The sequence below is a fragment of the Cannabis sativa genome, chromosome X (assembly GCF_029168945.1).
Source record: "Cannabis sativa cultivar Pink pepper isolate KNU-18-1 chromosome X, ASM2916894v1, whole genome shotgun sequence".
Taxonomy (NCBI): domain Eukaryota; kingdom Viridiplantae; phylum Streptophyta; class Magnoliopsida; order Rosales; family Cannabaceae; genus Cannabis; species Cannabis sativa.
Window position 1 is genome coordinate 20,169,984 of NC_083610.1, and position 23,506 is coordinate 20,193,489.

The window sequence follows — 23,506 nt, forward strand, 5'->3', positions numbered from 1 at the left end:
CTTTACCGCTGGGAAGAGGCCCTTCCAGATGCTAGCATGTTTAGAAATTAAAAATTTCCTATGCCAAACATCGGGTGCTAATTGCCCCATGCACTAGAAGAAATGGTACAAGAGATGAAGGGAAGGAAAAATGGCGAGTTCTATAAACCATAGGCATGGAAGCCACGACCCAAAATATAAACAGAAGACGACCGAAAAAAATCCCTAGTAGTCATGCAGTATAAATGTCATACTTATGTAAAAGATCACAAGCAAAAAATAATAATGAAAGCAATGCATATGGCAAGCGACTTACGAAGGTGAGAAGCTTGTGTGGATTGCAGGTGCTAATGCACAATGATGGTAAAACTGAGCTTGACACCGTCGGAGGAAAAATAAGAGAAAATCTAGAGTGCCTTAAATTTTTCTGGTTTGAGTTCTAAGAAATGTGAAAGTGAAAATTTGAAAAAGAAAGAGATAAAAGACATTTATAGATCCACAAGAGTGACTCGAGCCATCACTCATCCAACGGTCTCACTTCAAATTTGTGTAAACTCCCACAATCCAATGGCCATAGCAAGACTGTTAGAGGCATGAGTGTAAACAGACGGTTACACTACTCAAGCACCAATTTGACACCCTGCAATTAATAGGAGCATCGAAATCAAGTAAAAGGAAAACCGAATCGACTTCACTAAAATGGAGGGGAAATATTGAATAACATTAAAGATTGTCACGCGTGTTGCCTACGGAACTTAATGTCAGCACTTCGAGAGATAAGCTACAAGCCCCATTTCACAAAATGGTAAAATGGGACTTGGGGGTAAATGTTGCCTGAAATTTCTCCCAAAATATGTGGCACTTCAAGAGTAAGCCATTTGGTAATGGGATCCTCACTACGGGGCGTGTCATATTAAGTCGCCTCTGAAGCCTAGTAATTGGCAAGACTTTTGAGAGATTAGTCACATCTGGAAGGATCCACCATGAGGATAAGAGTTTCCTCTCTTCTTCTCCGAAAGTAAAATCGACCCAGAAAAGAGATAGAAGGACAAGCGGAGCATGGTGCGCTGCTCAAGGTTAAATTACTATACACGCATTTAATGCGGTATGAGGAAGAACATCCTACACAATACTCTTAAAATACGTGCTCAAGAATGTAAACTCATAATTCTCTAATTTTACAATACCTCATACATCATTTGACGGCTACATTATGAGCTATCCAATCATTAGCAAGAGACAAGTCTAGTCTCACTAAGCGCCTATAATGAGCCTAAGCTCATCATAAAGAATAGACAATCATGCCCTATATTCAAGTCTGGGAAATTGTGCAAAGTATGTTCATACAAATACGATAATGGTTGTATTTTTACCACTATTATGAGCCTATAAATAGTCGAATGATGTACGGAAGAGGGGAATTCTCTGTAAAAAAAATACTGATTAATAACAGTGACTCGTGGACTAAGGTTCATTAATGCACCAACCACGTAAAAACTTCTCTTCTTTTAACTTCCATTAATTATTATAAACAACTCTAACTAGTAGTTGCCGAAAATCTCGGTCAACAGAAAAAATTTTAAAAAAATTAATATAATTAAAGATATATGTTAATTCCATTTTTGGCATATTTAATTGACAAAAATATTTTATTATTTAATGTATATTTCGGCTGGCATATATTGATATGGTTTCCATATTTGTGTAAATCAAACTTGAAAGGAAAGTTGTCTAGCTTTCCTATTTTTGGAAAAAAGGTAAAAATGGTAAGTTTGGTTACCCATTTCGTTTTTATCTAACCAGCTGTGTAATCTGATCTTGTGTTGAGTTTCCCATTTTCTTAGATCAGGTTTCTTGAAGAGAAAACTGGAGCTAGACTTTCCTTTTCTATAAAAGGAAAGTTGTAGTTACTGCCCACGATTCTGTATGTACAGAAACGGAAATTCCTGGACTGATTGAAGAATTATTTTAGGGAAGTTTCTAGTGGGTTGAGGTCTTGTTCAGACCGAATGTAAACTGTCTATGAGATGTATATTCATTATAAATACATCTTATAGCTGCTAGGTTTTGTATCTCTTTCACACACTTAGAATTGCTTTCATATCTTAAGGAAAGAGTGTCTTTGTTTAGTACCTCTCTTGGTACCTCTCTTGTATCTTTGAATTTCATTCATATCTTTAGAAAAGAGAGTCTTTGATTTGTAGAGAAGAGTTGTTCTACTCTTACTCTGTTTATTTGTTGTTTGTATTGTCTTGAGTCTGTATTCAAGTCTACAACGAAGAAGAACATCAGTGCACCTTCGGGAGAAGGGTATTTACAAGCTTTCGGGAGATTGCTTTTGAAGTCTTGCATCGGGAGGATACAAGCACACAACCTTCGGGAGATGGTTGTATAGGCTTTCGGGAGATAGCCTTTAAGCCTTGAATCGGGAGGATTCAAGCACTCTTCAAGGTGATCGAAGGGAGTTCGAGCACTTGGAGTTTTATCAAGATTCGGTTAGTAGGTGGAATACATCAAGCTTGCGGCATACAATAAGAGGGAGTCTATTTATGCATAAGTCAATTACTTTGTATTTTTGATACCGATCTAATGACTCTTATCTCTGGGCGTGGCCCCGTGGACTAGTAACAATCTGAAAGGATTGTTGAAACCACGTACAAAAATCTTGTGTGTTTTTACTTTTATGCCTTTGTTTGTTTTTAAGGTTTCTCCGGAGTTACGAGTTGCATTCGTAACTACGGAAAAGCATTTTCGAAGATTTTATTATTCCGCATTTAATTAATCATTTAATTAAATAATCAAACTGGGAATATTAAAATACGGAATTTCAATATATATCTTATACAAATAGAAATTATCAAATTGGAGTTAAACTATAAATTTTTGGGTGCATATAATTTTTTTTTATATTTTAATATTAAATAATAGCATTGGATATATAATGATGAAATAATACTACATTCGAGAGAGGTTTTTGTACTGCAACTCCAAATTGCACCAACACAGATTAATACTAGTTAATCTTAATTACAATAATTAACAATAATTTATAATAATTATATTAAAATATAATACGAAGAATCCACCACTTAATCTTAATTACACTAAGATATTAGTATAGAGCATAGCTATAACAGTAGTGTCTAATACTTTTTAAAAGTAGTATCTTAAAATTAATTAGTAATATTTTATAATAATTATTAAATTAAATTATATAAAACTTAATATTTAATTTTACAAATAGAAAAAGAGAAATATTAAAAGGTACTAATAGTGACTAAGCAAAAGCCCCCTGAAAAAAAATAAAAAAAAATGTATATATGTATTTTAATTAGTTACAATATATATTTATCATAAAAGATGATATATAGAGACATAATACTAATTTTGGTGTAATGACTAAGTTAGAATCAATGGTTCAAATCCCACTAAAATTACTTTAATTTTCTTTTTAAATTTATTTTTGCTCTTGCCTTACAAAAAAAATTATGCCCTTCACTTTAAATTCTGAACCCGTCACTGTTCTTAATACCCGTTTACGTATTAACCAATTCTAAAGTGACACATCTAAAAAATATTAAGTACAAATGGTACTCAATATCAATACTTAAAAAGAGTATTGTTATTAAACACTACTAGTGTCTAGTATCTTCTACTTCTACAGGTGTTATCTTATGATTGATTAGTAATATTTTTAAAGTTATGAGACAAACTAATTAATTAAACTAATAATGGTATTAGACTAAAAAAAATATAATAAGCATCAACAGTCCCTTTTAACTATTCTTATCAATAAATAAGAAAATTAGTAAAAGACACCATTACTATCTAAGTACTCACCTCAGTATAATTAGTTTAACTAAATATCATATCCTTTATATAACTAGGAAAATTAATTTTTAAAAAATATAATTAATTAGTACTTATAGAAGGTATTGAACATCTCACTAGTAGCCAATATTAAATAAAATATGTAAAGAGAGGATTAGGTTGGACAAAAGGGGGATTATAGAGTCACTTCCATAATAGGGGTAGGGGTATAGGGGTAGGGGAGAGTGGCTCTATAAACGAGGTCAAAACCCCCAATCAAAAAAGTCTTCTTCAAAGTTCAAACCAAATCCCGCTCTTACCCCACTACCCGACAACTTTTTTCCCTCTTCACATGCCAACAAAACAACAAAACAAACTTTCAAACCCCCCCAACAAAACAAAATCTAAACTAAACACAGTTTATCAAACATAAAAATACATTATCATCATTACATATATACATAAAAGAATATGTTCAAAATTTGTTTTGAATTTATTTATCACATAAATAATATATTGTCCAAATAAAAGGGGTATGGTCCAAAAGTTAGAGAGAGTTTTGCCCAAAACCATCGAATATATAGAGAGAGAAGAAGTAGACTTTCTTTTCCTTTTTTTTTTCCCTTTATTATACACAAATGCTCATCTTTATATCTAATGCCTCTTTTGCCCCTCTTCTCTCATATCATGAAATGCCATTTTGCCACCTATCACCATTGCTTAACTCTCCCTCAAGCCTTTTCCACAGAAAGGGCATTGTTGGAAAATCAAAGAAGAAATGGGAATGAAAGGTGGAGAAAAAAGCATGCCTAAATAATAGGCTAATAAATCCCATGCATTGAAATGAGATATTAATTACCATAAATTAAATATGGAGTCTTTTTTGTTTCTTTCTTTTTCCTCTTTTTTTTTTTTCTTCAATCATAGATTCAAAATGAGAAAACGACGACGTTCTTTCTTTACTTTTTCTTTTACTTTTTTCTTAAGGAGGGCTTCCAACAATGTCGACAAAGACTCGGCTAAGCGCCGAAGGCATTCTCATCTTCTGATTATCGTCCTCACTGGTTCTGATCTTCTTGAACAAATTCTGTCGACCCTTTGGAGAAGAAGATACTGAAGATTCAGCTGACCACGAATCATTTGAGTTATCTGAGCTGAAAATGGCGTCGATAATGCCACTTGGGCTACCTGGAACTACCTCGTTCTTGCGTTTAAGTGGGTTGTTATAGGCGTTGGAAAGCTCGATTATGAGTTTGTAGCAGTCGTTTACTTTTTCCTGTTAAAATTATGTAAAAAAACCCATAATAAATACCAAATTAATGAAAACGGTTTTGACTTGAAAAGATTAGTAAACCATTAACGAACCTTGTTTATTTTAAGAACACCCAGAAGCTGGTTTTGGTAATCAATGGCTTTACATGGCTCAACATGGTCAATGACTCTCATCATAGTTGCAGTAGCCAATACAGATGGAAGGTAACAGACGAATCTTGAATCTATAAAATATATGAAAAATGATGAGAATTCTGACTGAAACATACTACGCTATGTGATATTCTTTGTTCATATCGAAAAATACAAATCACTTTATGGGGATTATGAAGGAAAAAGATTCAACCGTTAAAGAACTTGTTACCTGAGACTAGAGAGAGGAGAAGACGTTCACAGCGCCTGAGAAACTCCCAATGGAGATGGGATTTCAATCCAAGCCTCCTTATGATATGGTCGAGGAATGAAAGGGGAGTCACTGGGTGCATCTTCCATTGGAGAGTTGAAAGTACTAAAAGCTCCATTCTTTGAATTGTTTTGGCTTCAAACATGTATTTTGCATCACTCACCTAAAAGAAATTACAGTTAAAACTTCGAAATGAAAGAGAAGAAGAAGAAGAAAAATGGAAGAGATAAGTTATATGTGAACATACTTGGAGATCTAGAAGAAGAGGGACTTCAGTTTCTTCAACTTTTGCAGCTAAAGAGAGACAAGTTACAGCCACGAGCTGAACCATCCATGGCTTATCACTCTGAAAATTTAGGCTTGAGAGAAACCTGTCCAAGTAGTTAATGGCTAAAACAGCAGTGAGAGCTGTAAAACCATAATGGGCATTGACTTTTAGAACCCATTCTACAGCCTGACGACGAACCAGACTGAGTGTAGAAGAAGAGTGCGGGAATAGATAGTAATGAGTTTGTTTAAGCTGCTCTTCTTTGGTAAAAAGAGAGAGAAGCTCTTCGTCTTCCCAAAACAGGTCTTGTTCAAGTAAGAACAGAGGAAACAGAGAAGGGTTATTATCATTATTAGTGCTGTAAACTTCACTCTTATCATCTTCTTCATCTTCCCATTTCTCTTCTTCACAGTAGAGAGTGTCAAGTAAAGATAGAGAAGGGTTTTGTTGCTCTTCTTCTACATTCATTGCCATTTTCTTCTTCTTCTTCTTCAAAGAGATGAGGTTTCAGAGTTCTCTCTCACACTCACTCACTCTGTTTTATGTTAGAGAGAAAAAGAAAAGTAAGAAAAACTCAGTGTTCTTTGGTTCTTCTCAGTCTCATCTCTTCTCTGAGTGTCCCTAACTTTCTCTCTCTACGTCTATCGAGCTGAGACTCCTTTTATTTTGTAGTGCAGTGAGTGAGAAAAGAGAGGGAGAGAGATAGGCTTCAATTTTCAGCAGAGAGGTTTTCACGCTTGTCCTTTTTTACGAAAAAAGAAAAATAATGTAATAAATAAGTTATTTAAGATTTTTCTTTAAATTGTGTTTCTTGAACTTCTTACCTAGTTACTAATAATCATAAACTATTCACAGTATTATAAATTAGTTATTGGGTGACTATTTAATGGTTACATTTTTATTGTAACCATATGGTTACATTTTTTTGACCTAATAGTAGACTTTCTTTTTTTAGAATTAATTAATTATAATTAACTATTTTCTTAAAATAATTAATTAAATAGTAGACATTCTTTTTTAGAATTAATTAATTATAATTAACTATTTTTTTAAAATAATTAATTAAATATTCAACAAGACCTCTTTTTGCAATTAATATTTATATTGATTAATAACATAATTGCTTAAAGCATTTTCAATGATAGCATCCTTTAAGTATGCTAAAAATCTACACATCATCGAAAAATATAATATTTTATTTCATCTCTCTTTCACGTTATTTTTTATATTCTTACTTCAAAAAACACTCTAATGTATAGCATTTTTCAAAAATACTATAATTATTATCTCACACATAATTATTTAATAATATATATTCTAATTTTTAGTTTTAATAACTTTTTAGCTTCAATTTTTTATTAAAAAAAATAAATAGCATCAATGCTAATGGCATCCTTTTCTTTTTAATAGTATAGCATCTCAAAATTTTATTATATAATATGTCTACTTCAGTAAGTATTCTTTAAATTTTTAGCATTAGAGATGTTGTTAACCAATTGTCACGTCAGTAACATGTCAAACACCATGTGTATAATAAATTAAAAAAAATATTTTAGTTTTACCTAAATTTTTCAATCAAATTTTAGTTATTGATTTTTTAAAAATACATAATTTTTTTTAATTTAAATTATATATATAGTGTTGACATGCTAATTAACTTATATCATTATTTTATTTGTCACGTGGAATAAAACTTGAAAGAAGAATCAATTTAATTTAACGAGCTAAAAAAAATTTAGAGACACATATTCATACAAAAATGCTAAATAGCCTAATAAATAAGAAAGAAAAGAAAAAGAAATAAAATTGTGTTGAAAAGATAGACCGTCCGATTAGATTGATCTTGTGGTGCCACGTGTAATGTACTATGGCATGCGACTTTTCTCTTCTTTCTAATTTCTATATCTGTATCTGAAGATATGGCTAAAGGAATGGAGAATTTTGTCTTTGGACTTATTTAAAGAAAAATAATAATAATAAATAATTAAATAGGAAAACAATAAGTCATAATTTAATTTAATTTTTTTTTTGGTAGTAATTTTTGTGCTTTCGGTGGGTTTCGTTGGGGGGCAGAAGAAATTAGAAGGGCACACACACCAAGTTGGGCCCACGAAAACAACCTCTAATACAAGCCAAATAAAGTCACTGTGCTGTTGGAAACACACCACAAAACAACTCACCCATTAGTGTGTGTGTGTGTATGTGTGACTCTCTTATGCTTTGTTTGGTAAGAGTGATTGGAAGATTAATTATGAATTGATTTTTTTATGTGTTGGGCTAGAAGGAAAGGGCTAAGGAGGGAAAGATAGTATTGATTGCAAATCTATTTGAGTCCACAAAAACTATAAGATGTGAAAATGTTGATTTTATTTTATTTATTTTTTTTTTTTGAGGAAAATGTTGATTTTATTTGTGATTGTAATTATATCCTTGAATATAGTGTTGTGCCAGATTTTTTAATACGATACGAAATCGGTACGAGCACCATCAAACATAAAAAATATAGATTTAGGTAGGACATAAAAAAAATGTAGATTTAAGCATGAAAAACCTCGAAAACAGAACAAGTAAACACAAATAATCTAGCTCGAGTGCAATACACATTAAAAACTTATAATTTTAATAGTAATAATAATAATTTGAGTATTTCATACTACATATTCAATAATTGTAATGATTTTTCAAAATGGTTTTCTATAAATATTATTAAAATAAATAAGAAAATTTGAAGTTATAAAAACTACATATAGTTTAATAATTATTTCATTAATTGTAAAAATAAAATATATAAAAAAAAATTAAAGTACATAAAAGAAAATGAACTAACTCAAGTAAAGTACAGTACAAATTCGAGCATGGCATGACACAACTCATATTTTTTTATGATGCGACACTATAAAATTTATTTTTTTATGACACAACACAACACGACCTATATTTTTTTATAATACGACACGATATGTACTTGAAAGTAAACTATAAAAATAAAAATATTATACCCATGAACACGAATTTATTAAAACTTATTTTATTAAGATCTTATTTACTAATACGTATTTCAATAATTAACTTAATTATTAAATTACTTATAACATGATTTTTTAAAAGACAAATTAAACACATTAAGTTTAGTATTCTTACATTGGGAACAAAGCGAATATTATGACTCTTCTATTTAAGTAATTTAATCCTCGTATTATTTTTATAGCAGAGTATTGTAAAGTACTGAGCCCGAAAATCTCTAAAAGCTAAATAGTTGACTTATGATCTTCATAGTCTTCCTCAGTGCCCTACGTATCACACAAGACAAGTGTAGGCAAATTCTCAATCACTAAATGTAGTGATGGTCGAATTTTATAAGGAGAGATTATGTGTGTTTTGAAATTTCTAAGAGAGATAGAGCTAGAGTTTTCATTTTCTTTCAGTTAGAATGAGAGCAGTAAACTGAAAGTCTCTAAATTTCTAAATTATTCCACGTCATCATGGCTACATTTGGTGTAAATAAGATTTAAGCGTGATTTGAATTGAGTTTAGGTAAACTTGCTTTTGTTGAGATTTGTTTTGTTTGGGGACTGTTTTTAGAGGTTGTTTTGAGGTTATGGTTGCTGTTTTTGGTAGATTTTGCTGGTTTTATCTTAGGTTGAGTTTAGCTAAGTTTTGAAGCTCAAGCTTGACTCAACTATGGTGATTTTCACTACAGGGGCTAGATGATATATCTATGAGTCGAATTATGTTTATTTGGACGTTATTAGGTGTTCTCGAAGTTTGCATGAAATTTGGGGTAGAATTGAGAAAGAGAAGTTGAGATTTTGAATTCCTGCACGAAAACGGTTAATCGTTTGGACTTGCAGGACCCCATTAAACTGTGAACCGTTTAGGGATCTGGTGGATCGAATGGAGTAACTTTGGAAGCCATGAAAATGTGAGAAGGAAGAGCAAGAGAGAGGTAGTGGCGATGCCATGAAAATGTGAGAAGTAAGAGCAGACAAGAGAGAGAGAGAGAGAGAGAGAGAGAGAGAGAGAGAGAGAGAGAGAGAGAGAGAGAGAGAGAGAGATACGAGGACGATGGTGGCTCGTGGTGGTGGACCAGTGTTGATGATGGAGGGGCTCATGGACCTGCATCTACGAGAAAGAGCAAATGGGAAACAAAGAGGGACGAGGTGGCTCATGGTGGTTCGGTCATGGAGAAGGTAGGTAAGAGATAGAGAGAGCAAGAGATGATTGAAATGAGATTTGAGCAAGATGGGGTTTTATATTAATAGGGGAATCCCCGACAGTTTATAACTTTGTTTCTTTTCTTGGCTTGTAACTCTTTTAAATCGTCAGGAAAAGTACACAAGTGATTAAAACTGTTGGAAATAGTCTACTATGGCCGACGGTAGGAGTGTTCGTTGGATCACATCTAATGAATTTGGACCCAACCGATCCAATCTAATTATTTATTGGATATTTGATTTTGTCATCTGATCTAATCTAATCGAATTAAGTCATCTGATCCGATCCAATGGATGTATTAGATTTGATCAGTTCAAGCAATTGAATACATTAACTGATTTTCTATTAGATTGGATTGGATCCATCCAATCTATTTTAGCTACAATTTAAGTTAATTTTATTAAAAAGAAAAATGTATATAGAAAATATAATTTAAATATTAATAATTCAAAATACATGATAAATATTAGTTTAATCCAACGTAATTCTTATTATCCCATAATAAAAACGCTAATAAATAAAATTTGTTCAATATGTATTGATATTTTTATTAGTATATAGGAGGTTGATAATTAATGTTTTTATTAATATTTATCCTTCATAACTTATTCTATACACATATATGTTTGTAGGTGCACTATAGTAAGAAAATTGTATAGTGCATACCCTTTTAAAGGCAAAGTCGGCCTTAAGGATAGGCGAGTTAGGCATGCGTCTTGGGTCCCCAAACGCTCAAGGCCTCAAAATTGTGAAAAAATTTATTAATAGATACATAAAATATTAAGTAAGAAGAAATTATAACAAAAATTATTTAATATAGTGGTAAAGTGTTTTAATTTAAGCTAAGAGATCAAGAGATCAATTCCAACTTTTACTGTTTTTTTTAAAAAAAAAAATTTACCAAAAGTATTATTATTTTGATAATAGTTAAACAATATATATAATGGCCCTAAAATTTAATTTTGCTTTAGGCCTAATCTTGCTCAAAGTGATGTCTGCATTTTGATATTAACTTTTTTTATGATTGAGGTATATAATGTAGTTATTTAAGATTTTTTATAAATTTTTAAAAATTAAAAAAAGAAATCTAACATGCCAAAAACAAAATTGAAACATTTTGTTCACATGTGCCTATTTTATTATAAATCTGTAAAATAGACTGATTAAATCTTATTTATATTTTAAATTATTTTAAATTTCTTAAAATTTTAACTACAATATAAAATTAAAATTACAACTACTGCATGCTCACATATATATATATATATAAAAAAAAAAAAAAAAAAAGTACGTGCACCCTTAAAGAAACCCTATACATTTGATAATTAATATATAGTTGCAGACTTTTATTATTACTCGATCCATCTCCACCTATATCATATGTATGCAACAATAATATTACATACTAATATCAATGGTTGATTATATATGTATTATGTGTATTTGATTAAAACTCATAATATATATTGCTATATCATAATAAATTAACAATAGAAAAACGTGGTAATTAATATCTTCAAAAATCAAATATATATATATATATATATATATATATATAGTGGTCCAAATTAACAATAGCTTCATCAACAATTATTGCCCTTTTTTGTTGTTCCTTCATAATATATATTTATGTATTATATATAGGTGATCATAAGCTAGGTTATAGTGATAGCCAGCATTATTAAAAATACTAAATTATAACTATAATTAATTAATGAAATAACTATCAATTAAAAGAACCGGTAGTTGTATTTGTTTATTATAACATGAGATCTAATAATTATGATGATGTCAAACATATTATGATCACTCTATAATGACACCCTAACCACAAACAAAAAAACATCAAACATGTCCTATTAATTTAATTACTCATTGTTGGATCATATATGGTCATATTTAGCCCCACACACACCTAATTCTACGTACCCTGCTGATTTCTCTTTCTAAGAATTGTTCAATCTTAAAAAATAAAATTAAAAAAAAAAGACTAAATATATAAACCTTTTAATGTTGACCCACTAAGATTTATATCATGAAGACTTTTGTGGAGTCCATTAATAGAGCAAAAAACTAATCATATTGTGAGACCCGCAGCTGAAAATTTCATGTTCCATTTTGGCAAGAGACTATAGTTGGCTTTTGCTATACAATATGCAACAAAGTCAATGATCTATATATCTTTTTTCCATTATATATTTTGTACTACTCTAGCTAGTTTTGATAAACAATTATTCATGCAAAGTATTAATCAATCATCTAAATTAATATTCAAGATTGATCTTATATATAAATATCATGCTTTATACACATACATATAAAACTATCATGGCCCATGGGATATAATATCATATATGAGGAACCTTGGATGCACATTCAAATTACAAAATATAAAGTCATTAATCATTATAAAAAAATTTTAGATCAAAGCTTATAACTAATTATACAATATTAAATTATTTATCACATCAAAAAATTTATGTTTAGTGACATCAAAACTTATAATTAATTACACAATATGTATTAAGTCATTTATTATTACAAAAAATCTTACTTTGAATTGCATTGAAACTTGTAACTAAAAGTAAAAAAATTATAATTAATTACAAATTATCATTCTTATATTGTAACTAAAATTTATAATTAAAAATATTAATCACAAAAATTATAATTTATTATAACTAAAATATTTTCTCGAAAAATAATTTTTTTTTTTGTACTTTATTTTCTTAAGTGAGATCCTATCACTTTTAATTGAGCTTAATTATACGTGTAAGAAGTATATATAATTTGAGGGTGTCGTCCCAATCATTTCATTCATATAGATATATATAATATATATAATATATCCTACTTCTTTAAATCTAACTTCAAATATTTTGGGTTCAAGATTTGTCATATATATAATATTGCTTCTTATATATAATGCATGATCTTATTTTTCTATGCTAAAAAAGGGGTCTTTGCTTTTATTATTCATAGTCTAAACCCTCCTCTAAAAACACAAAAGCATCAATAATAATAACAATTTCTCTCATTTCACATATTACAATACACTGTCTCCCATTTTCATGCCAATTAATATATACCATTGTTTTTGTAATAATCTCCAAGCTAATCATGCCATTTAAAAATAAAACTTATTTAATATGCCAACCTTCATTATCATATACTAACACAAATTTAAAGAAGAGGGACTCTATAATATAGTTATGAATTCTTACTTAGTTTAGCTTGTAATTGATCAATTACCAAATACCAACACAATCAAAGACATTGACTATATATCCCCTTCATTATATCTAGTGACATATGGTTCACATATATATGACAAGATAATAACATAATTTTGACTATATATAAATTTAAAATAAGTCATCTGATTACTCAATTTACAATGATAGAAAGTAGTGGAAATTATAAAGCTTTTTTCAAAGCTCTTTCCTCTGGCTAAGCTATAGCTCACCCAACATTTCTGTAGAGACCAGGATATTGTGTTTGATTTTGTACTATTCATAGTTGATTTTGTACTATTCATAGTGGGTGGAAGAAGTACTATAATTTGCTTTAAGGATTCAGAAACATGAAGCACTTGAGATTGTCTTCTGTCATCCACTACCTAGCTTATTATATTATATATATATAATCATGATCAAATGTATGTATTCTTTTTTTTTTTTTTGTGTATATATTATATGCATGTATATTGACCAAAAGTAAAGCATTCCCAACTTGGTGTAGTGACAATTATAGTTGAGCTATATTTATGGTCTCTTTTTGACTCAAAAAAAAAGAAAAAAATCTTAGGCTACTCATTATTACTAACCACCTCTTTTTGTATACATCTACATTAAAAAAAAAGGCAAAGTTGAAAGTGGAATGTACACTTGATTACTGCAAGTAAATATATATATATATGAATATGATGATCAATAAGTGGTTTATAGTGATTAAACAACCAGTTGATGTGATCATATTGAGCCCTGTTTTCGTAATGATCATCATATCATATATAATTATCACAAAACTAATAAACCACAGTAATAATTTTGTAATCTCATTTGGAAAAATCTTGTACTATTCATCATCAATAATATTGGATCATCAGTTGAAAGAGTAGTACTAGTAATGCATGCATGCAAAAGTACTATAATAATTAATTAACTAGCAAGTGAAAAAATATTCACCTTAAAGTAAAGTTAAAAAATCAAATAACATTATCATCAATTATACATGTATGGCATAATAATAATTCTTCAAAATCATATCAAGAAAAGATTTTGTAACAACTGAAAAGGCAACGTACAAAAGAAAAACAAAATCAATTAATAAGAAAGAGAAGAGAGTATAGAGAATATGGCCTCAAAAGAGTGAAGAGCTTTCTCGATATGTGCCCTTAGTTATACTTGGAATAAGAGCCCCTATATTATAATGCAAATTATATATGTAGTTGTATAGAGGAAATTTCTCAGGAAATTTATATATATAGTTTGGTTTGGGGTATTAATCTTGTCTTTTTCAGAAATAATAATAATAAAATAAATAATCAATATTGTCTTTTATAAAGATTCCAGGTGAAATGAAGACGAATTTAGTCTGTTAATTGAGCAGGTATAAAATAAATAATATTGGGTTGTTTGCTTCAGTCACAATCATGGCATTTTATGGGGAAATTCTCCTATGTATATAGATCCAATAAAATCACTTAATTCTATAAGGTATTGTAAGTTGTAACACCAACAGTCCATTTTGTACTCGTAATAATAATAATAATAATAATAATAATAATAATAATAATAATAATAATAATAATAATAATAATAAAGCTGACACTATATATATAGTTTATACAAAACATAATAATGATTTTTTTGCTTAGGTAATATAAGTTAACAAAGAATATACCAAGTACTGTCTAATACTCCATAATATCATATAGTTATAATATTTTAGTTATAGTGGTGTTACCAACCCAGAATTAGTCAAACTAAACATGGGTTAATATATATGTCTATTAATATATATTATGTGCATATTTAAAAATAAATAAATAAATAAATGAGTGGTCATTTTTATTTGTACATTAATGTTAATAATATTTGACATTAAAAATTATTTGAAAATCTTGAGAAAACACTATCAAAGATGAGCTTTTTCAGCTAGCTAGATCAAAAGCTTATTTTCTGTGTTTGATTATTACGTTTGGTTGTTTTTATTTGAATTTTATTTTTTATTTTTGAAATTTAGTGGCGCGCAGATATAGATGTTTGACTTTTAGTTATATATTAATTTTTTTTAATTTTAATTTCTGTAATATATAATAAGGATAATTTTATATGGTGCATCTTTTTGTTTTATTTCAAGGATGAATATGCATGAAGTGATTGAGAGTGTTTTTATAATTATGGTTTGGAGAAATGATGAATTATTTATATATATTTTGTTTTGAAAAGGAATTCATTTAAAGGCAACAAACAGTAGAGGGAAGATCATTTCACATATTAGCAGATGCTTAAATATTAAAAGTTATCTTATTATTAGCTAAACAATGAGCCATGAGAAGGTTAATTGTTAGAATTTGGGATTAGGTGGATAGGGTTTCATCTCAAAACCAATTGACAATGGGAAGAGTAGTCCATTTCTTTTATATATTCTATTATCTTTCTATACATTAGCAATGTGGGACTCTCTAACAAAACTCAACAATTACAAAATTAACCTAAAGTAGAAATTAATATCAACAAAAAATGTTATCCACATTGCGCACGCCTCTTTTCTTGTTGTTTAGCACAATGATAATCAGACTCAACCCTCTGTTATTTAAGACCTTAAGTAAAAATAAAAATTCTGATTTAAACTCAATCTCTAATTAGGTTATTACTACAAGACTTAACATTGAATCAGTGGTATCTGATACTTTTTTATGTGTCAATATCACTATTGGTCTAATTTAGTATCAGGTCTCATATAGTTTAATATAATAACTTGTAAGGAGTATCGCTAATCAATTAAAAAACGATATATTTAGAGGCGCTAGGCACCACTAATGCTCAATAACAATGCTCATTTAGCAATATGGGTATTATTTTTTTTTATTACTAACTGTGCTTTAATTTTCTTTTTCTAAAATGGGGATACTGGGCGGTGGGGGCCTAATGCGACCGCCTCACTCGTCTAATCTCAAAGTCGGCCTTGGTGATAACATGTAAGCAATCTGAAAGCCACGACCATATTAGACAAACAAGTATCAACTTCCAACTTGAATCCATACTTAATAGCCCAAAGCTCAGCAGTAAACGAACCAAAAGGCCTTTGCGAATCACCACCCCTACAATACAACTGCCTGAGGCACTATCAATACCAACATAGTGGAGGTCACCACTTAATTGCTACCTTCATCTTCTCACCTAAGCATTCGAGCCCCTGAAAATCCTTAATCAATGAAGCACACCACTCCACAGTGCAGCTATAGAGTTTGAATAATAACCCTCATTAATCCAATAATTTCTCTCCCACCAAATTTGCTAAGAGATGGCAACAAAGAGAGCAAACTCAAATTTGGAAAGAGAATTTCTACATCTTTAATCCAAGAACTAACTTGGATCAGTTGTAGAATTCTCTTTGACAGTCCTCCTATGATGACCACACTTCTCTTCCAAATTGGAATGGTTGAGGAGAATCTCCAAAGAGCATGGGTAATATCTTCATCACAGTTATCGCCACATCTAGAGCATCTAAGATTAATAGGTAAGCAAAATTAACAAAACATAATTCGTGGGTAACTATGAGGGGCTAAATTTTCATAAAAAGTGTTTAATATTTTGGGAACTCTCAACTTCTATATATGGTTCCAAATGGACTTAGATTCTCATTGTTGTATTATCAAATCTAGAATATGTTAGAGTGTTTTAAAATGTTATAAGAAAATTGTAAGAGAAACTAAAAAACTCTAAAAAGTACAAAGAAAACTTAGAACTACTTAAGTTAAGAAAAGATAATTCTAAAATTCTTTAGAGAATAATAGAAACTTGTAAAGAACTTAGAAATATTAGAAAATTCTAGAAAACTTGAGATGTTTCCCTTGTATCCTATAAATAGAAGTGTAGTGTGTGCCAAAGTGCAAGTTGGAGCAAGAGAGTTCAAGCTAGTGTGAGAAAAAGAGTTCAAAGTGTGTGAATGTGTAAGAGTGTTCTAGAGTTATTGTGTCCAGAGTGTTCTAAGTTTGTATTAGTATTTTCAATAATAATAAAAGTGTTGTAATTTTTTTACTCAACAAGTGGTATCAGAGCGAGGTTTGTCAAGCTCGTGGTGGTAAAAGAGCTTTTCGGTGTCATACACAATTTAAGTTTGTGAAGCTTACAAGTCATGTTAAGCTTGTTTGGTAATTTATTTGCCATTGATGGGTGATGCTCAAGTTATTGGCTGCATTAAGAAGCTCAACAATCAGAATTATAACACTTGGTCAATGACGATGGAGACTTACCTACAAGGGCAAGATTTGTGGGAGGTTGTCAATAGTAGTGACATAAACCCACCTAAAGATACTGCAACTTTGAAGAAATAGAAGATTAAAGTTAGAAAGGCATTATTTACAATTAAGACTATGATTGAAGAGAAAATGTTAGAGCACATCAAGAAAATTGAATCACCAAAAGAGGCTTGGGACACTTTCGTCAAACTCTTCTGAAAGCTTACAGAGATGAGGAGAATGGACTATTGAGAGAGAGAGATGAGGAGAATGGACTATTGAGAGAGAGAGTGTGTGGGGTCTCTCTCATTTCGTATAATTGGCCTTATTTGCAATTTGTGACACTTTTACACTTCCAAATATATATAATATATATATATATATGTTTTCCTCTCCATGAACAAATCAAATCCCATTTCAGTCGTTAGATTTTACAGTCAGATTAAGCAATGGTAATTCTTACGTTGTGTCAAAATGGCAAAACCATTATTACTTCCACAATACTCCAAACCAAGTCAGAAATAAACTAGTGGCACCAGCCAAAACTGGCTGGCTGGGATCGAGAGAAAGAACTATCAATTATGTACACTAAAACGGTAGAACCATTTAGGGTCATTAATTTATTAAAATGTGCAGGAAAAATGATTACCATACAGATATTATTATTATCATTCCTAAAGAGGACGAGTGAGCACTGAGCATAAACATTAAACATGACCATGATATGTACTTTGACATCGATGCAAAATTCTCTATACATTTGGCATTTGCTATTCTAACAAAAGAAATATTATCTAGCACTTGGGCATGGTGTAGAGCAGTAACATTTCAGATTCTCAGTATGGCGGAGGATATGTTCCGGGATAAGGACCTATAATTCAAAAGACCAAAAAGATACAGTAAGTAGCAATAACACATTGGCAGCCATGAACACATAATTAATTGACGGTGAAGTTACCTGGTGGATAGTAAGGAGAAGTTTGGGGCGGAGGTGGGTATAGAGATTGCGGATAAGTTGATGTCGGTGGATAAGCTGATGTCTGAGGATAAGCTGATGTAGGTGGATAAGCTGAGGCAGGTGGATAGGCTGATGCGGGTGGATAAGCTGATGTTGGGGGGTACGGTTGGGGAGGATAGGCAGCTGGCTGGGGAGGAGGGTACGTAGATGGTGGATATCCTCCTGAAGTTGGTGGGTATGAAGAATAGTGTGATGGAGCTGGATATGACGGGGCTTGATGTGGGTAAGGAGCAGCAGCTGGCGGGGGTGTAGAATACAAGGAAGATTGTGGTGTTACAAATGGTGGTGCTGAGGGAGCATGAGTTTTTCCGGGTTTCTGCAGTAACACACAAGTGTGAAAATTAAGATTATATCAACCATAAAAAAAGGACAGCCTTAACAATAACCAAACAAAACTTGGGAAAGTCTAGCTTACATTGGCATTCCCATAATGCAATATGAGTCTTACTTCTCCAGCATACCTACAAGAATAAAAGTTTGGTTAGATCTTGAAATTTTCCTTGCAAAAGATTTTCAACACTGTAGTTATCGGCCTCACAAACTTAAAACAACAAGTTTCTGCAGACTTGGAAACTAAAAGAAGTACCAACTATCTATTTTATCTCAGAAATTCAAAGAGAAAAAAAAAACAGAAACATCTCATGAAAGGGATGAACGATGATGTGACATACGAATCATCATCCAGTCTTAAACTTTTAAACAGAATTACTTAAAAGAGATAACCTCTTCACAAGGTAGGAAAACAGTATTCTGGATGCCTCTGTTCAACCATGGTCATTATAAAACAGAGGCATGCCAAGCCATCATCAGAGAAATTGTTACTCCTCCATTTCTTATCATTAATTATTCATCCTCCTCTTCCCATTTGGCTACGTAAAAGAGAAGAATAGAAGGTAACGCGAATGAAACCCGTCAAGGGAATACTTGAACTCGGATTGCTTTCAGTCCAACTATTATAACTTAAGTACTATAATATAAAATCTTTAAATTGTAAATTAGAGATTTTGAATTATGGTTACACAGTTATTCCTGAAATACTTCCATTATCTAAAACTAAAGAGGGAGTGGAATGCCCACAAATATAAAATCAAACAGAAACTGCCTATTTCACAACCCCAAGAATAAAAGTGGAAGACAATACACAAGTGAATAACCCGAAAATATTCTCTTCTGAGCTTAGCATAGTTAGAAATGAGAGAGTAACCTACATTATAAATCCTGATTAGGTAATGGTGAATTTTGCTTTTTATTTTTTCCATTTTCTTTTCCTAACAGTCTCTACAACCAAGCATTCTAGAATGAAAAAAAAAAACAAATAAATAAATAAGAGCAAATAGTTTTTAAGTAGTTTAAGATTTTGCATTTGAAGTAGTATATACCTGCCGGTTTTAGTTTGAAGTGGCCAAGAACTATCATCATAACCCTGTGTAAGAACCTTATTAAGTTGAACCCTGAAAACAAAATACAGCACAAAATCATATATAGTAAGTTCATGATGGAAAAACAACCAAAAGGGTCTAAGAAAAAAGTTAAAAATTAGGGCATTAAAAGAAAAAAAAAAAAGGTAAGAAATTTAATTACTTTCCGCTCCCAATGAAATCATCGTTACTGATGGTATTGCTGTTCCAAACTACAACATTCAATTCTCTAAGGCCTTCAATCAATGTAAATACAAATTTTTCTTGAAATGTGGGATTTTTACCACCATCTGCATACCCACAAGCAAATTCTTCAACAAGTATTCTAAAGAGTATCTAAAAATCTCTCAAATCACAAAAAAAAAAGTAAAAAAAAAGGGTTTTGCAGCAAATTCAGATCCGAACGTTATACGCACACAGTAAATGTAAAAAAAAGAAACACAAACTTGTGTAAGTTCTTGTGCGATATTTGGAGCTTGCATATTCAACACAGACGTAGGGATCCTGCCTTGAGAACCATTCTATGTCCTTCAATTTGTTACACGCAACAACTAAAGATGAAGCCCAAAAAAATAAATTGTCAAGGAGAAGAAAAGGGGTTTTGATTAGAGAAAAAAAAAAAAAGAATAAAAAAAGATACGAAGATGAATTACCAGTAACTTCGAGAGTAAGTCCTTGTATACCAGAAACCGACATGGAAGAGGAAGAAGATGAAGAAAGCTTGGTTATTATGATAATTATGCAAAAAAACGAATAATAGGTTTAGATTCGATTCGAGACTTTGACTCAAGAAATCTAAAAAGCCAATCTCCTTTTTTTATACCCACACTTTTAAACCTTCAAGTTTCAACCGCGTTATTTTTTCTCTTCTTTTCTAGAGAAGCGCTTTTATTTAAGAGACGCGCCTAAGACATTATTAATGTCCACCAAATTAATTTTATTTACACAAAATTAAAATGATTGTTCTCATATTTGCCCCTCAAATTTAAAAATGTACTAAATTATGTTTTTTGAATTTTCATCCATGTTAAATTTTTTTTATTAAAATTAGACAAAAGTCCTTAAATATAAGAATTTCAATAGTTTATGGAGAATTTTTATTGGTTAAAAAAGTTTAGGGAGCATAATTTAGTACATGTCAAAGTTCAGAGAAAAAAATCCTAATTAGCCAAAATTAAATAATAATTTCATTTTAATTTTATGAGAAAATCTTAAACTTTAAACATGAAATTCTCTCTCAATACTCGATAAAATTAAGAATTTAATATATCAATAGATTACTTATAATAAGAGGAATAAAAGCAGGATCAATACATAAAAAATTAAACATAAAATAATATTGAAATAAATATGTAATTTGAAAAAATTAACATATATATATCAATTGTTACACAAATTATAAGTCCTAAATCATATATAATTGGTAATCTGATACCACATGTTAGAAAAATCAAATAAACCAGAATACAAAATTTGTATAAAATTTAAAACACAATAATAATAGATAATAATTAGGTATGCGTACCAGATTGATCCATAACAATTACTTCAAGTTGATAGTGCAATATTATCAAGTCTTCCTCCCCTAGATATCTAAATTAGAATCAGTTTTATTTATCTATCAAAAGTATCAATTGTGATGAGACAGTATGTATTTATAGAGTTAGGGAGGGGACTTAGCTACATAACCTTAGTTGAACTGGCATGCTCATCAAAAGACTTCAGTTAACTAGAAAAGTCTACACTTCTATTTCAATTAGAATTTACACACACAGATGCTAAGCCTATTAACTATTGATCACTAACAATATATGCTAACACAATAAAGAACTATCCAATCAACTTAAATTTTAATAAAGCCAATAAAAGTTAATGTAAGCCCAAATAAAAGTCTAACAAACCTATGATACAACCGATTGGAGTGTTTTCTTGAGTGTCTTTATGAAGCATCTTTGTTTTCCCTCCAAGTTTATTTAAGTGGGTTATGGTTTTCTTACAAGGTACCTCTTATGTTTTAATGATGAATGGCTGTGTTCAAGGGCATTTTAAAAGAGAAAAAGAATTAAGGCAAGGAGACCCGATTTTTCTTATCCTCCTTGTTTTATGGAATACTTAACTCGATTGCTTATCCAAATCTCTCAATCTAGGGAATTTTGGTTTCATCCTTTAGCATAATTTATATATTAAACAATTAATCATGAAATAAACATGTGAACCATGCAATAGACAATAGTCAAAATAATCTATTTTTTTTTAATAATAGATAAAAAAGATTACATTGAAATAGGACTTTATTTAGGGCATAAAACTCAATAGGGTGTATTGATGCATCTCCTATTTTCATATCTAGGAAAAAAAATTAGTCTAGTTATTTTTCATGATCGTATATGTTATAGTTATTTAAGGGTAAAATATTGAGAAATTCGAAATAATTTACAATATAGTTTGCAGTGTATAAACAATTTATTTAGCATGCGTGTGAAATAAAAGTTTCACGAGTGTAACAGATTTTTTAAACCATGTTTTCAACGTATTAATTTCTTTTTTGAAATTCTCAAAATTTTGTAGAATTTCTTAAATAACTACAATGTACACGACCATGAAAAAAAAAAATTGACCAAAGAATTATCATGAATATCGAAACATACAAGAGTGCATCGGTGCACCCCCTTTACCATGAAATTTTCCTATGTTATTTTTGTGAGACGGTTTACTTCCTATACATTGCATTAAAGTAATAAAAAATATTTTAATAATGTTTGTCAAAAGAAAAAGTATTTTAAAAATATTTATAATAAAGGTGTTTTTACAATGCACCCTAAAAAAGAGTTTAGCAATGCATTTCTTACTATTTTGGCATACAGGAGAATTTTTTAGTTAATTTTTTTTCATTTTCATATATATTATACTTATTTAAAGCATCATGCAAAATTTTGATAAATTTACAATATAGAAAATAATGTTCAAACAGTCTATTTCACATGAATATAAAATTAAAAAATTACGTGTATAACAGTCTGTTTGAACTCTGTTTTTATCGTGTAAAATTAATTCTCTAGCATGCTAAAATAAATAAAAGTATATCATTGCACCTAAAAAATGTACCATAAAGTTTCAAATAATATATGTCAAAAAAAAATATTAATATTTTCTAAAAAAGAGAATATTAATAATAATTGTAATTAAGTTGACCTAAGAAATAATGAGGGGATTTAAGTTTTTTATCATTCCAAAAGAAAAAGTAAAGAAGATAGAATAATAACCAACAATGAATGAATCAAGTAGGAAGTGGGTGCAATCATGTGGCTTCCTCTTAATATTGGCCCAAATAGACCTAATCCAATACATATCCCTTCTTTCTTTTCTTTTTCGAAAGGGATATTCCCTTTATCTAGTTGTAAAACATGTTCAGTCAGTGTCACTTGGATTATTCTTGCTATTATTTTATTTTATTTAGGGTGTGTTTAATAATATTTTTTTAATTAAAAATATAAAACTATTCTCTAAAAATATATTTTATAAAATTGTTTTTACTTTTTATTTTTAATCAATTTTTTTAAAAAAAAATTGAAAATAAAAAAAAATTATTTGAAAATTTTTTTAAACAATTTTTTTTTCTTAATTAATACTTTAGACTCTCACCCATGAACTTTGA

General features: G+C 30.1%; 2 protein-coding genes across 2 annotated transcripts; both read right to left on the reverse strand.

Moving 5' to 3' along the window:
• Window positions 1-4,261: 4,261 nt before the first annotated feature.
• On the reverse strand, window positions 4,262-6,446 carry LOC115702964 (cyclin-D3-1). The gene is made up of 4 exons (XM_030630440.2): window positions 5,712-6,446; window positions 5,426-5,627; window positions 5,155-5,285; window positions 4,262-5,065 (listed from the first exon to the last, which is right to left on the reverse strand). Exons 1-4 carry the CDS (start codon window positions 6,204-6,206, stop codon window positions 4,772-4,774), a joined length of 1,122 nt encoding a protein of 373 aa, XP_030486300.2. The 5' UTR covers window positions 6,207-6,446; the 3' UTR covers window positions 4,262-4,771.
• An 11,558-nt stretch (window positions 6,447-18,004) lies between these two features.
• Window positions 18,005-20,829, reverse strand: LOC115702963 (extensin). Its single transcript, XM_030630439.2, has 7 exons — window positions 20,505-20,829; window positions 20,298-20,402; window positions 20,015-20,141; window positions 19,813-19,884; window positions 18,849-18,894; window positions 18,374-18,749; window positions 18,005-18,286 (listed from the first exon to the last, which is right to left on the reverse strand). The coding sequence occupies exons 1-7, from the start codon at window positions 20,545-20,547 to the stop codon at window positions 18,252-18,254; spliced, it is 804 nt and encodes a 267-aa protein (XP_030486299.2). The 5' UTR covers window positions 20,548-20,829; the 3' UTR covers window positions 18,005-18,251.
• Between the last annotated feature and the right edge of the window lie 2,677 nt (window positions 20,830-23,506).